Genomic DNA, 16847 nt, shown 5'->3' on the forward strand with positions numbered 1-16847 from the left:
CGGGCACTCTAACCCCCGCGCGCGGCCGCGTCGACGCGACAGCGTCCCTCGGGGTTTTCCTCTTTTTCTCATTCGATGTCGTTCCCCTGTCTGCCCTCCTCAGTGACTGCCCTTCGCTCGGTGGCGCCCGTCTTCCCTCCCTCACCCCTCGTTTCATCTTCCCTTGTTTTCCAAAGTCCCGCCTCCTGCTGACGCAGCGCTCCTTCTAGGTCTGCCGCAGGTTTCTACTTTATCTGTGACCTCTTTGTAAACCAGCTGCTGACATGTATAATCTACCGTGCGACTTTATATTTGTTACGTGACGAGCGGTGTGTTTAAGACTCTCGCGAAGCAGACTGTGCGCAGCGAAAGGTTCAGCGAGCCGGCTGGAGAGACTTCTCCGCGGACCTTCCTTCCCGTGTGGGTCTCTGCTTCTCCTCGCTCTCGCCCTTCTCCCCCAGACTTCTTTTAGCCTCGATTGCGATTCGACACCTCCTCGAAGAAACCGGCTGTGTCCGGCTCTTCGTCGTCTCCATTCGCCTCAACTGCAGAAAGAAGAAAAAGCCGAAAACTGAGTCGAGCGGAGGCGTCGCTTCTCTTGCCTAGACGTGAGGACGCACTGAAAAACAGCTCGCGCCCACACGCAAGAAAAAAAAAATCCGCCTGACGACTTACTCCTGGACCTTGGATACACATACCAATATGTATATATATATATATATATATATATATATATATATATATATATGTAAGCATATACGTGTGTATGTGCAAGCACGCAAAGGCGAGGGCGGCGATTTATCAGAGTCGGCAAATCGAACAGATACGCCTGCAATCCTCAAGACTTACGCGAGGCTTCTTCCTCTTGCTCTGCAAGGAGCGCGCGCCACTGCTCACTCTTCTCCTCGCACGGGTCATCCAAGAACGCATCTGAAAAGGGAAAAGGAAGCATCCGGACGCGGCATGACACACCGTCTCTCACGCTCCACGCATGGGACACTCGCCACGCTTGTCTCACTTTTGTCACTTTCACGGCGTCCTCACACGGCATGCGTCTGCAGCGTGTCTAGCTACCGTGCTTCTCTCTCGTTCGTTTTTCAGCAGGTGTCTTCATGTTTCGCCTTAGCAGCGCAGCATTCTGTTCTTGCGTCTGTGACGAGGTGCGGAGGCGGCCCGTCCCCGTTGCCTCCACATCTCGTCATTTTCCTTACTCGCGGAGATCTGAGCGCTGACCGGGTGCACATGGTCCTTCAGTGTCTGCGAAATCTTCTCCCTGAAGACGAAAAAAAAGATGAAAGGCGTCGTGACCCGCAGCCACGGCGACAGGCGCGCATGCAATCACACCCGCTGCACCACGCAGAGAAAAAAGTTTCGACTGTTGAAATATCAGAAAACTGGACAGCCCCCCTCCCGATAGGGCACGCCTCCACGGATCGCCCCGTGGAGAGACAAGGAAGGCTGCCACAAGGCTCTGAATGCGACACGAAAAGCCTGTCACTATGCATGTCCAGAAAGAGCGAGACGCGCGAAGCGCAACCCCGTCACTGTTCACAAACTCGGATTCACGACACGCACGAGTTTGGCTCTGCTGAGGAATGTCGATCTACACGCACCCCCACAGCCGGTCGCCAACCCTGGCGAGTCAGCACATAGAGCGCGCGACTTACACGATGTGCTGAACGTAGGACTCTTCGTTCCGGTTTTCCATGTTGGAGGTTCTCACATGCAGCAGCGAGTCTGGCCCGTAGTAGCCGACGTATTCGCTTTCCTCAGGGATCTCTGAAACGCATTTGCAGTCGCGGACAGGACGCGTGGCGCCCGATGAAAGACCGGGGAGCGATCCGAGACAAGGCTAGAGCAGAGGGTGGCGGTATTATCTGGTCGGTAGTGAAAGAATCCCATCCAAAAGCTGTAGTGTACTACAATTTACGCTATCAACATGCCAATGAAATCTCACCAATGAGGAAACTACACGGCGAGCGACAGCAGACTCCATGCAGCGCTAAACAACAGGATTTCGTTTGCAAGCTGTGCCCTCGGCGGGCCTGCGCCCCTGGGCGTTCTTCGCGCGTCTGCATGCGGCATCGTAAGGCCTCCAGCGAGAAAAAACTTACGCGGATTCAGCTCCAGTCCGAGAATGTGACTCGTCTCGCTCGCCCAGCACCGCGGGACGTTGCGGAGCGTGTAGCCGCCGCCGCCGAGCACGACGGCAGGGACGTTCTTGCTGCGGAAGTAGCGCACGGCTTCACTGTGGCCTGGAGAAAAAAATTGAAAATTCACAAAAAATACCCAACACGTCTGCGGGTACGCCCTCCTAGGACGCGTGCGCAGCAAATCAGCGCTTCATCGAAACTCTGATTTCGGCCTCGCCTATCCGGTGTCTCAATTTCGCTGCAGTGGGAAACACGGGAGCCAGGTTAAACTACAGAGCGCTTACCTCCGATGGAGAGATTGAAACATCCGAGGCGGTCCCCCGAGAGCGAATCCGCACCGCTCTGCAGGACGACAGCCTCCGGTTGGTACGTCTCCATGACCATGTCCATGACCTGGGAAAGAGGAAAAATCGTAAAAGATCGTTGAGAAACCAAAAAATCCCGACGACGTCGAGACAGAAAAGACAAGGCCGGTGGGGCGGTGCCCGCCCCTCATTCGCTTCGCCCCTGGAATTGCGCTCTCTCCTGCCCCCGCTATTGCGCTTGGGCTCCACCAGCGACGCCCCCTGCGCCTCGGCTCCGCTTCTTCGCTGTCTGTCGCCTTGAGGACTTGGATCCGGTAAACAAAGACCTTCAAGATCTAAACCAGTAATCCAACTCGTAGTATATACTCCCCAGAAAAAGCTCGAGGCGATTTCTCTTCCCAAAGGCCAGTAAAGAAGAAGAGATGCATTTTGTCCGCCTCATCTATCACAAGTAGAAACACATATCCCTGCTGCCCTGTCTCCCTCGTACCCGCCGGAAGATGAGCGTGTACATGGCGTCGTCAACGCCGTCGCTCAGCGGCACGTTGACTGAGTACCCGAGGCCCTCGTCGATTCCGATGTCATCGAGCGCGCCCGTGCCCGGAAAGAAGTCTCCGTACTTGTGGAAGGAGCAGCACAACACCCTGCGACACGCAGAAAGGAGGCGTGGCAGACACGCGCGAGCGCGGTGAAACTCTACACGGAGAGGCACGGGCACAAGCGCAGCTGAAAACAGCCGTCGCTGAGCTGTCTGGCTCGACACGCTTAGCAGCCAGCTGCTGCGCTGCGGCGGCGTGGCGGCGCGCGGAAGGCGAACATACCTGGGCGACGTGTAGAACGCCTCTTCGACGCCGTCTCCGTGGTGAATGTCGACGTCGACGTAAAGCACGCGATGTTTGAAGCGAAGGAACTCGAGGGCAGCCAAGACGCAGTCGTTGATGTAGCAAAACCCGCTCGCCTCGTGCTTCTTGCCGTGGTGAAGACCTCCAGCCCTGAAGAAAACGCGAGCTCGAGTCGATACGGAAACAAACATGAGGCCCAACGCGCCGCTCGACAACCCGATTTTTTAGATCTCCGCTCTCTTCCGTCTCCTTCCTGCTCCCGCGTGCCTCCTGTTTTCTCCCTCCTCGTCCCGTCTTCACCACCTTCAAGATCTAAATCGGCAGTCCGCTCGTAGGACTCCCGCAGCAAAAAGGAGTTTACAGAGAAGTAGATTTTCGCTCGACAGGCTCCTGACCGCCGATTCCTCAGAGTCTGCAGCTGCCCATCGTGTTTGTTGACACTCTGCGGCGCTATCTGCATCGTTCTCGCCTTCACCTCCTTCCGCCGCGCCCCTCCTCGTTGCGCGGTCGCTGCAGTTTTTCCGCCGTGCCCTCACCTCTCGGCGTCGCTTGCTGGATTCACTCCTCCCTATTTCAAAAGATTGCTCTCCACACTCACCAGTTGATCGCCCACTCGTACTCGCCCCGGACTACGCGGCGGGCGCCTTCGATGCTGCCGCCGCTGTACGTCTGGCAGTACTCCCACAGTCCATCGAACACGGGGCAGTCTTCGCCGACGTTGAAGCGCAGCATCTGGTCTGCGAAAGAGGAGGGCAACGCGACTGGAGGGCTCGCGACCTCGTCCTCGAACGCAGCCGAACTCAGCAGGCCCTCGACGCCCCCTGCGACCAGCCCCACTGACCGCGCCACCCCGCCCGTGCCCGTCTCCTCATCGGTTGGGCTCGAGGCTGCACTAGGCGCGCCGCCGACCGCGCCCGCGCCCTCGCCCAGGCCTTTCAGCGCTGCGGGTTTCTCGCCGCCCTGCGCCGCGCCCCGGCTCCACCCGCCGCCGAGCCCGAGGTCGATCTGTGGAGCCCGAAGGGAGTCGCCTCGCGCGGAGACAGTCGGCAGGCGCGGGTCGCACGCCGCAGACGCGGCGGAGGACGCAAACCCCCGCAAGGCGCCCTGCGAAGCGGGTGCTGCGTAATTCCGCGCCGGCGTGCTGCTCAGTCCCTCCGGAGGGGCTGAAGCAGCCGCCAGGTCTGCGGCGCCCTCCACGCGCGACCGCAGCGGATTCGAGCCCGCCGCGGAGGACGGCGAGAAAAAGAGGAACGGTCGGGGCGCCGTGGACGCCTCGAGCCGCGACTGCGCAGAGGACCGCAGAAAATCAACGTAGTCATTCGCGTGGAAGCGGGTCAGGTCTTCGACACTCGGGCGAAGGGGAGTCTGAAAAAAGGAAATTAAAAAAACACGCATGCCACCAAACCTCAGCAAAAGCGCGCGCGGCATGTCGGTGCACAGCGTGACATACGGAGCGGCCCTCACACACGCGCGCTTGAGCACACAAACTAGGCATGTAACGCCAGTCCTTGATGCCCTGTTACCGAGGAGTCCCTGAGCGGCCTCAGGCGCGACAGGCCTGCGCACGCTTCGTAGCTCGTCTGCCATGGACGTAGCTCGTCAAAGACGACTCTCGCTTGCTCACAAGCGTGCGCTGGAGTGTCGCTCTCCGCCCTGAAGCCTCTCCCCCCCACCCTCCCCCCCCCCGCCCACTCACGACACTCGCTGAGATCGTGTGCAGCTGCGCTGGCTGTCTGTTTCTTTAAGTGCCCCGCGTTGCCTCCTCGTCGTCTGAGTGCGCGGCTCGAATGACCGAAACAACGCCTTCACTGCGACGTCGTCTTAAAACTCCGGAGTGGCGCTTGCATTCGCGCCTGCTTGACGCCCGGTCTCCGCTCGCCTTTGCCTAGACACCAACTACGTTTCTGCGCCTGCTGTTTGCACTCACGATCAGCTCCAGGCGTCCGAGCAGTTTGTAGCAGCGGATGAGGTCATGAGTCATCCGCACTCTGTGCGGCTTCATGGGGTGCGACGGCCCATAGTGGAAGCTGCCGATGTTATCTACATATAAGTCAGAGACACACGCGCGCGCGGACGCGATGAAGAGTTGAACCGGCAACGCGGAGCCCGCGGACCTTCACGAATGCAGCCAGCTCACCTCGACGCAGCTGCACAGTCGACACGTGAACATTCTTCCCGCGCGAGAACGCGTGACCTTACGAGGTCTCAGAGCCACACGGATCTGGCGAGGGTGCAGGTACAGCGGCGGAGCACCTGGGCCTGGGGCTGGAGACGCATTTTTCTCGTGTGCATGAGGCAGGAGGAGAGAGTTTTTACACGCAGACAAGGGAGGCTAGGGAGGCAGGTATACACGGGCTGGGAGGATTCCTCGTGAGGCGGTTTGAGCAGTGAGGAGAGAGACGCAGGCGACAGGCGCAGAGAGAGAGGAGAGGCACCCGCAAAAGGCTCACCATCGTAGCAGTACAGGATACTCTTCCGCCTTCCCATGGTGGCGGCTGCGGAGAGCGAGGTCGGCGAAGTCGCGGCAAGCGGAAAGGAGAGACAGCCCGACGGAGCGGCGGAACTTGAGCCGCTCGGTGGTGCGTCGCGTGCAAAGCCCCGAGGCGCACGCAGGGCGGGGGGGCAGCTCGCCCAGCGGCAACGCCGATCCAAAAGCGGAGACAATCACAGACAGGGGACTGAGAGGAGAAGGGAACAGCGAGAAAGGGCGAGAGCGAGAGAGAGAGGGAAGGAAGGAAGGCGAGGGGAGCCCTGTCTCTCGACGTCGCTAGTTCGGGGGTCTTCTGGGTGGCCCTCGAGGGTCGGCGCGCGTAAAACGGGCTGCGGACAGTCGAGGCGTTCGACGGCTGAGGACACGTGGTGCTTGCAGTAGATAGGAAGGAAGCCTTCGTCGGCGGCTGCGATACTTTTCACTGAGAAGCGCGCCTTGTCTCGAAGAGGACGGTCTTGTGGAGGGCTGTGCGGCGCTGCGCACGCGGCCAGCCACGGACCGCAACGAGAAACCGACTTGCGCAGACTCGTCTCGATGCCGTTTCCGACTTGAAGAATGGAATTCACAAAACAAGACGTGAGAGAAGCAGAGACCGAGAGAGGCTTGTGGTCTGCTGCGTCTTCAGAGTCGATTGCCGAGCTAAGGATCCATCGGCTAATAGAGCGGACCTGCGAAGAGAGGCGTGCATGCACCACAGGGCAAGTCGTCGACGAGAAGCGCGAGGGCGTGGAAGGAGACAGAGCGCGCCGAAGGCCGTTCTCAAGTTCTCTTCCGCTCTCTAGCAGAGACTCGCGCTACTCGTCAAGAAATTCCGAGTCTTTCGCTCGAAAGCGGTCAGAAAGACGTGAGGCCTCGACGAAGGCTGGAAGTTTTCTCCACGCCTGAGCCGACTGAGAAGCCGAGCCGCACGCGACGGAAGGCTTTTTCGAAGAGACATCGCGCAATTGCGAGAGGTGTGCATCCAGTCGGCCCTCTCCAGTTGCTGTGTGACACGATTTCCTCTTCTCAGCTGTCGTCTTTCTTTGTGTCGCGCATGGGCTGCTCACTTGGCAAGTTCAGGACCTCGGCCTCCAGCGCATGCGCGTCCGAGGCGGCTGCTCCGACGGGAAAAAGCATATACTCCGCTTCGAGCCTTGACGCAAGCATTACTCAGACGTTCGCCTCTTCATCCGGTTTTCTGTCTTTCAACTCCTTCCAGTCTCTTCTCTGCATTCCTTTTTCACCTCTCTCCTCACGCGTTCCCAGCGTCTGCGAGGGCTTTTCCTGGCGCCCGAAGCCGCACAATCTGTCGTTTCCGTCTTCGCGGGCACTGCCCTCCGTTGCTGTGTTTTTGTCCCTCTGAGTCGAGAAACAATCCTCGCCACATCGTCGCTTCCCCCAGATTTCCTCGTGCCTCGCATCCTCGCCCTTTCCCCCGCGCACCATGGATCTGCGGGACGCGCCTCCGCTGGAGGACGAGGGCGACGCCTCCAGCGGCGCGCCCGACGCCGCCTTGGGAGGCGAAGAGGCGCCGGTCGAGGAGACAGGGGGCGAGGAGACAGTTGGGCTCAACGGCGACGGGCTGGAGGGCGCCCAGCCGCACGATGGCGCGGACGGAGACAGCGCCTGTCTCGAGGGCGAAGGCGGCGGGACCGAGCAGGGCGGCGCGCAGGGGGGAGCCGAGTCGCGCGGGGCATGGGCGCACATGTTCAGGCAGGGACGCGGAGGCCTCGACCGGCGGCGCAGAGGGCACGCGCCGTCTCACCCGTACGCGTCTCCGCACCGCGCCCGCGGCGACGGCGAGGCGTTTCCGCAGCGGCGCCACGACCGAAATCTGCCGCCGTGGGGACATCAGCAAGGCCGCCGAGGCTTACGCCGGCGCGAAGAGGAGGCGCCTCAGCTCTCGACGCAGGAGAAGCGCTGGATGTGCCTCCGCGCGCTCTTCGTGACCATTGGCGACGAGCTCTCCCTCATTCCGCAGCAGATCCAGAAACTTGCTCGCGAGGCCGAGAACGTCATCGTCCAGGCCCGCGAAGAGGCCAATCGCGCCGAAGAGGAACGCCGGCGCAAACTCCGACAGGCTCAGGGCGAGGGCGAGGACGCGGCAAAGGGCGCCGCCGGCGCGAGCGAGCCCGACGAGGTGATGGCGGTCGACATCAAGGAGATGGAGCCCAGCGCACAGGAAAAGAAAGATGAAGACCTCGATACTTTGCTCGTCACCCTTATCGTGGACTGCGCCAGTCAACTCCCTCTCAAAGTCGGTGAGTGCGCATCCCAGCTGCAACTGAAGCGTCACGCACGCGGTGTCGTTTCTCGTCGCAGAATCTGCGGCGCTTGTCTTCTTGCGACCCACGCATGAATCGGGGCTCTATCGTCTCGTACTCGAATCCAGCGATTTGTATGTATTTTTTTAATTTTTTCCAGGCATTTACGCGTGCCTCGTCGGGCTGTGGTACAAGAAGAGTCGCCTGCGGCCGCTCTGCGCGCGTATTGTGGAGCAAAGCTTCATCCGCTTCGAAGAGGCTATCAAGCAAGGCAACTTCTCAGATGCAAAGCTGCTTCTCCGCTTTCTTCTCGCGCTCAGTGGCAGCTTCGTCGTTGCTCCAGTACGCGCGCGCAAACACGCAACTCGGCGTCAACAGCTACACGGCTTTACCACATATATGTACCTTTACATATATATATATATATATGTATTGTTGTATGTTTATACGCGTGCTAGTCTTTGTGCCCTGTCGCTCTTTGTTGGGATATATATATATATATATATATATATATATATATGTGTATATATGCGTATGTCGGCGAGGCGTCTGCTGGCCGTGGGTATGCACACGCGTGTTACGCCACGCTGAGTGGCGTGGGAGCTTCTCTCTCCTGATGGCAGGTCGGAGATGGAGTTGCCCCGTATCCCTGTGTTTATCTATCTATCTATCTATATCTATATATCTATGTGGCAACACATGCATTCGCGGAACGCTCTACCTAGATATGAATATGTGTCTATCTGTCTGTCTATATATATTTGTATGTGGATCGCGCCTCGATGCAGGTTTGTATGGGGTTGTGATTTTCGCGTTCAGGAGAGCGTGTTCGACTTGATGAAGGCTCTGCTTTCGATGAGTGCGGAGCTTGCGCCGAGTGCGACAACAGACCAGATTCTTCTTGTTGTTTTGGTGAGTCGAGGAATTCAAGAACCGCCTGCGGATGCTCACCAGCCGCTCGAATCACGCATCAAGAAAACATGAGATTCGATGTGCACGCCAGCGGCTCTTCCCGCGTGTGTTCTGTGCATGCGGGGGAGGAGAAAAGTCACTCTTGCGGGGAGTCGGACATCCTATATTTGAATATGCGAATGAGGTCTTCGGATGAAGAGCCGAGGCGGCCTGTCTCGCTTCAAGCTCTTCAGCCTGTCAATCTACATCGAGAGACTCGTACGGGGGTCGAGGCGCAGACCCCCGACGCCTCAGCGCGCCGGCCCTCGTCTCTAATAAGCCTACATGGCAACTGCAGTTTGCACACGAACAGGTAGAAATCCTGTCCGTGCCTTTTTTTCGTGTTCCAAGGTGCGTTTCGATTTTTCTGTTTTCTTTCCAGGCTGCGCTTCCGTGGCTGAGCGCGCGGTCGTGGGAGACGCTGCAGGGCTCCGTAGGCGAAGTGCTCGCCCTCGCGCAGCAGATTGGCGCCTCGTCGCCTTCGGCTGAAGTTCTTCTGCTCCAGCAAGCGACTTCGCCCATTCGCGCGGCCGCAGGAGGCGCGCTCGGGGGCGAGGAAGGCAGCCCAATTCTCGTCTCGCTGGGCCTCGACAAGTCGCGTCTCAGCTCGCTCTTTGAGGCGATCGCGAGCATGATTCAGGTGAGGCGGCGCGGCGGCATCGTGCGCGAGTTTCCCGGGGCAAGGTCGTTCGCTCGGGACTCCGACGCGGGGGACGCCCTTCGGCGGTCGCCAAGTGGCGCCCAGTGGCGCAGACGCTGCGCGGTGCTTGTCGACCGCGAGGCCGCGACGCGGCGCCCAGTCTAGTCTACGCTTGGCTCCTTTCGGTCTAGAGGCAGACTTTCTGGCGGCGGCTTTCGCGACGTCGCCAGCCTCAGGGCGCCGTTTCGATGAGAGGGGGCGTGTGAGCGTTTTGAGCGTCTAGTTTTTGTGTTTGGTAGAGTCTGTTGAGCGCGAAGCCGCGTGGTGGAGTACAGCTGTGGGGTGGCCTTCTGTTTTTCGGTGCGCAGGAGTCTTGGAAATCGAAGGCGACGCTGCGGTTTTACCAGTCACCTGAGCTGTTTCCGCTGCTCAAACCGGTGAACGACGCAGCCGCGCGCGTCCCGCTCTGCGTCGCGCCGACGCTCTCCCTCTCGGTTGACGACCTGCGTAGCGTCAAGGCCTTCCCAGTCGAGCGCAGCATTCGCCTGCCGGTCTCCATCGAAAAAGTTGATATTCCGCTCTCCCTCCATGACAGATGGTATTGACTCCTACGCAGCGAAGAAAAGCACAAGGAGCGCCCATTTCTTTCCTTTTGATCTCAAAAAAAGTAGATTTTGAAAAAATTCAAGTATTCATAAGAAGTATGGCAGAGTGATTTAGTGCATCTAAGGTCGATTCAGACAGAAAAATCTTCGGGGTTTCATATTCTATTCTCTCGTAGGTAACGGAGACTTTTCAAATTGCACGCACGTCTACCCGTGCATGTGTATCCGCTCTTCATGCATGGTCGCCTTCGCGTGCGCCAGGGAGACTCGCGCGAGGCGGCGAGTCTGCTGAAAGGACGTCTCCGGAAAGAAGAATATGTGCGTGTACACATTGAGGATTGCATGCGATTGTTTTTGGCACTTCGCGAGCGTGCGAAGGGTGTTCTATGCGGAAAGACTCGCGCGTCTACTTTTCCTCCTTACAACTCGTTCGAGAGCTCGTGCGGCGTCTCGTTCAGGATCCTCGAAGATCACTTCTCCACGATTCTTCGCAACTTCCGCGACAACGTCACCCTGTGCGCAGAGGCCCTCCTGCGCGTGCCCGTCGATCATGAGCAGTTCGAATTCGTTCTCGTTGAGGTACGTTGCGCGCCGAAAAACCGCCGAAAGGAGACTCTTCTGCAGACTTACCGCAAAAGAAACACAGGCGGACTCTGAAATCGAGCGCGCCTGCGCCTGCATGCGCCCTTCTCCTGACTACGCAAACACGTGCATACTAAACTGCATGGGCGCAGGAGGAGGCCCGTGCGTATGCAAATATCTCTGCTCTACGCCCGTGCACGGGCGTTTATGTATAGAGGCCACAGCCGCGGATGAACGAGTCCTGCGTGCCTTCTTTCTCTCTCTTTTTCTCTCCCTCAGTGCATATGTTTATGTCTCTACGGGGATCTGTTGATCGAGTGGTGATTTTCTGCGTCGGGGGCTGTGCGGGCGGCTGCCTCTCTGCATGCGCATTCCCGAACTACAGATGTAAGCATATGTTTGAAGGCGTGCGCGGGAGACGAGGCAGAGGTACACTGAGAGAGAGAGTCAGGTGGGTGAAGTTCCTTTTCTGCGCGCGGCTGTTTGCGGCAACGTGGGAAGAGAGAGCTAGTCTTCTAGGCGTGGCTCCTCTCCCGTGCGGTGTCTGCTGGAAAATAAACCGCTAGATCGCTACACTTAGCAGTATCTCAGAAACACGCTCTCGGTGTGTAACAATGAAATCAGGAGGGGTTGTTGCGGCTCGGTTTTCTCTTGTTTGCGCAGTGCCTCTTTAGCGCGATGCTGCGTCTGCCGCATGCACCGTCGCCTGGCGACGTGTCTGAGACGCCGTTCTTCATCACGCGCGTGCTGCATCGCGTATGTCAAATGCAAAACTTGCTCGTCGGCGTCACAGAGGCAGGGCTGACCTCGCTGCTGAAGCACGCAGCCCACTTTGACTTCCAGGCGCTGCGGGTGAGAAGCTGAGGGGGCGACGCGACCCGCGAGCGCCGAAAGGAAAGAAGGGAAAAAACGCTCAGATAATAGTGGGGATTCCAATCTTCGGATTGCATTAGTGCTTCCATGTCCGCTCACACCTCGTTGTTATGGAACAAGATTCAGCTAGGAACGCGGGAACTTCACTGTCAGATGTAGGAGCCGCGGAGGACAGGAGAGAGCTGACGCGTGGAGATTGCAACGAGAGACAGAGCCCTACGATGAATTGAAAAGGCGGCGGAGGAAATGACTCTCCGCGTCTGCGGGCTCTGGCGTCGATCGCGTCGCTGCTGGCCTTTCCCGTCCACGCGAAACAGGCGGCTGACTGGCTCGAAAGGCTTCTCGGAAGCTGGCGGCCGTCAAGGCAGGGTGTAAGCGTGTGAGTTGGGGGGCGTGTGTATTTGAAACGCGTTTGCCTGCCTGCAGGCGCGACAAATGCGGTCATGATTCGTCTTTTTATTTGTTTTTGTTTAGGTCCTCGCGGATTTTTTCGCGTACTGGCTGAACGTCTGGGAAGGGCGGATGAGTCTCCTCGAGGAGTGGCTCGGTCTGTCGATTCCACCGGCGTACCTCAAGGTGTTCGTCCAGCATGCCTTCGAGAAAGCCTTCCGCTTCCGCTACCGACCGCACTTGGTGAGTTAACATCCTTAAAGTTTCGCGCGCGGTCATCTCGCGAGTTTTGTAGCGGAAGCGCTCGGCTTTCAGTTGCGAGGAGGAGCCGCAAAAGCGACGAATCGCGTTTTGTAAGGGCTTCTGGTTGAAAAGCTTGGTTTAGCGGATTGCCGCTTCAGCTCTCGCGCACGACTTGCCGCAGCTGCGAGCTTTGTCCTTGCGCAAAGAGAGGGCATTTTCCGGTCTGAGAAAGGAATGCGCTGCGACGCAACGTCTGCTCACGTTTCTTTTGAGGTGAAGCAACGAATGACTTCGCATGTGTGCTGCGGTCGCTGAGATCTTGTCACTTCGTGCTTTTTTTTGTCGAGAGTCTCCGCGCAAGCAAAGAAGTTCTCTGCATCGCCTGTTGTTTCTTCGGCTATCAGTTCGCATCGCGCGGCGGTGAGAGCTCGTGGGGATCCGCTGTTTTGTTTCGGCCTCGCAGTATGCGGGCGCGTGTCCCTCGCACGGCCTCCTCGCCTCCTTTTTCGACAGTCGCCCTGTGTGTTGTCGGTTTTTTGTGTCTGCAGCTCGAGCTTCTACCGGAGTGTGTGCTGCCCTACACGCCTCCCGACGCGGTCCCCTCGTGTCCGTACACAGCAGAGGCGCCGCAGCAGAGCCTCGCGTTTCCCGGCGCGCCGCCTCCGCCGGTTGGTTTGATGACGCTGACCTCTTATGCAGGGCACATTGAGTTCTCCGAGGTTCAGAAGTTGTTGCTCTTCAGCTTCAAGAAGCGCGAAGGCGGCATCCCTCCGCCGCCCGAGAGCGACATCAGGGCGCGGCGCATGCAGAGCGAGGATGAGACGGGCGCGGGGGGGAGTGACCAGCCTGCGCAGGAAGAGGGGATGGAGGCGGAGGCCGACGCAGAGACGCGCGAGCGAAGCGAGAGGGATGCAGAAGAACAGAAGCGCGATCTGATGCGCTACGAGTTGGCGCGGCTTCTTCGGGGACGCCTTCACCGCAAGACATGGAAGAGACGTCCGGGCTTTTCCCACGATGGCGAGCGCCCAGGAGTCTTCCCACCCCCTCCCCAGCCTTCCTCGCCTTCGAAGAAGCGCAGCGGAGAGGAGGACGAGCCCCGCGATGACGCCGAGGAGGAGCCTCGCGAAGAAGGCGACGACGCGCGGACGCCTTACGAAGACGACGAGGCTGAAGGTCACGTCTGGTCGCTAACGGATCTCGCCCAAGTTCTCGTCTTTGCGCTGCTCACGCGCGGCCTCAAGACGCTCACGCACTCAGAGAGACTCGTCGCAAACTACTTCCCCGTCTTCGAGTTCCTCAAGCGCGGCGCGACGAAGAAGGCGCTGCGGGCGATGCAGCCGCCAGACTTCGAGACACAGAACGCGCAGCGCCCGGGAGAGGTTGACGACGAGAGCGACGTCGAACTCGAAGACGAAGAGGAGCGTGGAGACGAGGCAGAGATGAGCAAGGCAGAGCGCCGCTCGCAGGAAGTCGAGGAAGCTTTCCTCAAAGCTATCTTCGACTTCTGGAAGAACTCCCGGCAAAAGTAAGTGGAGGCTCAAAGGAGCTCTGCGCCGGGTGGGATGTCGAGGGAACCGGGCTTGGGGTAAGCGGCCTCGTCGCGCGAGACAAAACGGAGTCTCTCGCAAGCGAGAGAGGGAGCTTGCCGCCACAGAGGACACGCTCCACGGATCGAAAACATCCCGCTTTGCCGTTGTGCTTGCGCACGTGTTGCATGTTCACCTCACACAACGCCACCGGGCCATCCTCGTGATGATCCACTAATTCCATACAACTATACATGTCTATATCTACCTATATACATCTCTGTCTATATCTATTTATTTATATATATACATGCTTATGTGCACGAGAGCTTCGGCGAGTGTTGAAGATCGGGTTGGTTGTGAGGCGCCTGCCCGCGTGCTTAGGGTGGTGTTGCGCCGCTGTGTGCCCTTTGCCGTCATGCGTAGAACGGTGCTGACGGTACGTCACTTTGAGCGCTACGGCGTGGTTTCGAAGGAAGGCACCGTTCGCTTCGTCTTCGACTCCCTTTCGGCGACCGAGCGAGGTAAGCAGAGAGCGCGGAAGCGAAACAAAAGAGAGAAAAATGGCAGGGACACAGCATCCGCTCTGAGTGAGCGAAGCGGTCAGCGCTGGATAGAGAAGAAGCGCCCGAACGCAAGCGCAGAAGAGAAGCATGTGCCTACGAGGAGAACGGGCACCACGCAGCAGAAAACCAGCATCCACGTGGAAAGAAAGGAATGCGACGCCCTACAAAGACGAAGACGGAGGAAATCCTATTCAGATAAGGAACGCACGCAGTGCAGACTCATTCACAGACTCGCGCAGGAAGACGTACCGCGTCAGAAGGGCGCCATTTGGCCACGAGGAAACTGCAGTGATGCTTGCGATGATCGACGAAACGGATTCGCGCAGGCTGTGAAGGTTCAATTTCGGCTGGGTGCGCGTGGCTCTCTTGTTCTTCAGACGACAGCCGCATCATGGAGCTCTTCGATCTTCTCCTTCAGCTTAGCATCGAAGGCTTCGAACTCAAGTAGGTTTTCAGTTTTTGTCGGGTTTGTTGCGCCTCCTGTGATGCGTGTGTGGCTTCCTCGCCCCTCGGAGGCGTCCGCTTGTGTGCGGCGTTCTCCCCTCCTCAGCCGACGAGCGGCAGTCGGAAAACGTCGCTCGGTGCGTTCCTGACCCGCACGACGCGGGACGGAGACTGAGCAGAATCGAGACTTGGCGATTTGTCTCTTTTTTTACAGGAAGGAAAAGGCACTCGCGCTTGTGCAGACACGCGGAAGCGCAGACGAGGAAGACGAGCAGAAACGCGAAGAGAGACAGGCCGCTGTGGCTGCTGCAGCTGAGGCCGCCGGCGCAGTCCAGACTGTAAGTGAAGCCGAGCGTCGTCGACGGGGCAGGGGGAGTGGGGGGGGGGGGGGTAAGGGGGTACGAAGAGATCTAGAGATCTGTGATGAGGAGAAAGCGTGGTGTGGCTTGGCCGTTCTGTTCTTCGGTTTCCTCAGCATCTTTTCTTTGTATGTGTCGCTGTGTGCAGCTCCTCCATTTCATTTTGATTGGCTTCATGCGGGAGCTGCTGCGGGAGGAGCACGCGCCTCGACGCATCGCCTTGGAGGCGAGACTCGTCTATCTCGCGCGCGACTACGCTCGCTTCGTTGATCTTCCGCGGCTTCAGGAGCAGGTACGGGCTTCAGCAAAAAGCTTGTTATGACAGCGGCGTCCGGACTGGGCTGCCTCTCTTCGTTCTTTGCCTTCGAGGCAGGCGGAGGGCTCTGCTGTCGGCCTTTTTCGAAACTCGCGTCCTCAGGGGGTTCAAGGTGTTTCTGCTCGCTGATATCGCGCGCATGCATTCTCACGCTCGAGCCACAAGTCGGGAGCATGGTGCTAGGTGACTCTCTGTCTCCTCTTTCTGGAGAAGCCCTCGAGGTGCGAGAGCAGCCTCGCTCGGTGATGACGCATTCCAACTAGATAGAAAGAACGTGGCAATCGTGGATTCAGTGAAACGAGATCCTGCGTCTGACTGGTAGTCGAGGGCTGGAGTGCGTAGAGATAATATATTTTTTTTAGAAGTAATTTATTTGAAAAATATTGCAATTGTTTTATGTCTTCTACAGGTTTAGCTGATATCCTACAACGTTTTACATTTTTCTTTATTCCTCGTGATAACAACCGTTGCGTTAGATATCTACCGCAGACCGCTGTAACCGCGAAGTCGTGGTTATGGGCGTGTGAGCGTCTCTCGATAACTCGCTGAGTGCGTGTACGATACGATGAAAGCATCGCCAATGAAAGGGCGCGCTGCGGACGTCGGGATGTGGCATTTGATCTCAGATCGGCGACTCTATGACTGACGACCTCCATCAGCTGCTCGCCTTGAGCAAACAAGTGCAGACGCAATTTTTCTTTTTGGACCGCGAGCCCGGTGGGCTTCTGGGGCCTCTCGCCGCAGAACTGGACGACGACCGCGATGGCCTGCATGCAGAGGAGGCGGAGGTTGGCGAGTAGATCTGCGTGTCGTGAGCGAGAGACCGCCGCAAAGGAAGCATGGCGTTTTGCGGGTGTCGTGCAGCGCGTCTAGTTTGTGGTGGCGCCAGCGCGTGCTTCGGACTGAATCGGCTTCGTTTGATGTGCCGCCTGTTGCTAATCTTTCTTTTTTGTCTTCGGTAGCGCTTCCCTGTGAGGTATTTCCTACGGCTGATGTTTTGAGTGTTTCTTCGTCTCCTGGGTTCTGCGCTTCGTCCTCTGCTGCGAGCCATCCGGCTCTCCCTAGTGTGCGTGTTCGCCGTCGTGCAATTTGCGTAGGAGCCCCTGTCTTTTTTCTTTTCCTCGTGTGATCTGACGGTCCTGTGGCTGCGAGAATCAGAAAACAAATGCCGAAAACGCTCCTTTTCATCAGAGGGCACCTTCCCTCCACTACCGCCCGAAGGAGGGGGCACGCGCCGGCGGAGCCAGGCTGGCGCATTCATCACCGCCGCTAGAGACAGTAGTTGTATGACACGAGTGTCCAGCGTTTGCTTCTTCTGAGTTTCGTTGGTCTTTGGCGC

General features: G+C 58.3%; 2 protein-coding genes across 2 annotated transcripts; one reads left to right on the forward strand and one right to left on the reverse strand.

The window, feature by feature from the left end:
• Positions 1–447: 447 nt before the first annotated feature.
• Positions 448–5766, reverse strand: BESB_004010 (histone deacetylase HDAC2; the record flags this gene model as incomplete). The annotated part of the gene is made up of 11 exons (XM_029359156.1): positions 448–524; positions 829–909; positions 1191–1252; positions 1647–1758; positions 2094–2234; positions 2417–2525; positions 2928–3081; positions 3259–3429; positions 3878–4644; positions 5207–5319; positions 5730–5766. 11 exons carry the CDS (start codon positions 5764–5766, stop codon positions 448–450), a joined length of 1824 nt encoding a protein of 607 aa, XP_029222069.1.
• Positions 5767–7193: 1427 nt separating this feature from the next.
• BESB_004020 (uncharacterized protein) lies at positions 7194–16308 on the forward strand (the record flags this gene model as incomplete). The annotated part of the gene is made up of 14 exons (XM_029359157.1): positions 7194–8010; positions 8174–8355; positions 8833–8925; positions 9347–9604; positions 9904–10202; positions 10668–10788; positions 11455–11643; positions 12139–12297; positions 12846–13822; positions 14250–14347; positions 14767–14833; positions 15048–15171; positions 15341–15484; positions 16135–16308. 14 exons carry the CDS (start codon positions 7194–7196, stop codon positions 16306–16308), a joined length of 3702 nt encoding a protein of 1233 aa, XP_029222070.1.
• Between the last annotated feature and the right edge of the window lie 539 nt (positions 16309–16847).

This window comes from Besnoitia besnoiti, chromosome I, assembly GCF_002563875.1.
Source record: "Besnoitia besnoiti strain Bb-Ger1 chromosome I, whole genome shotgun sequence".
Lineage (NCBI taxonomy): Eukaryota > Apicomplexa > Conoidasida > Eucoccidiorida > Sarcocystidae > Besnoitia > Besnoitia besnoiti.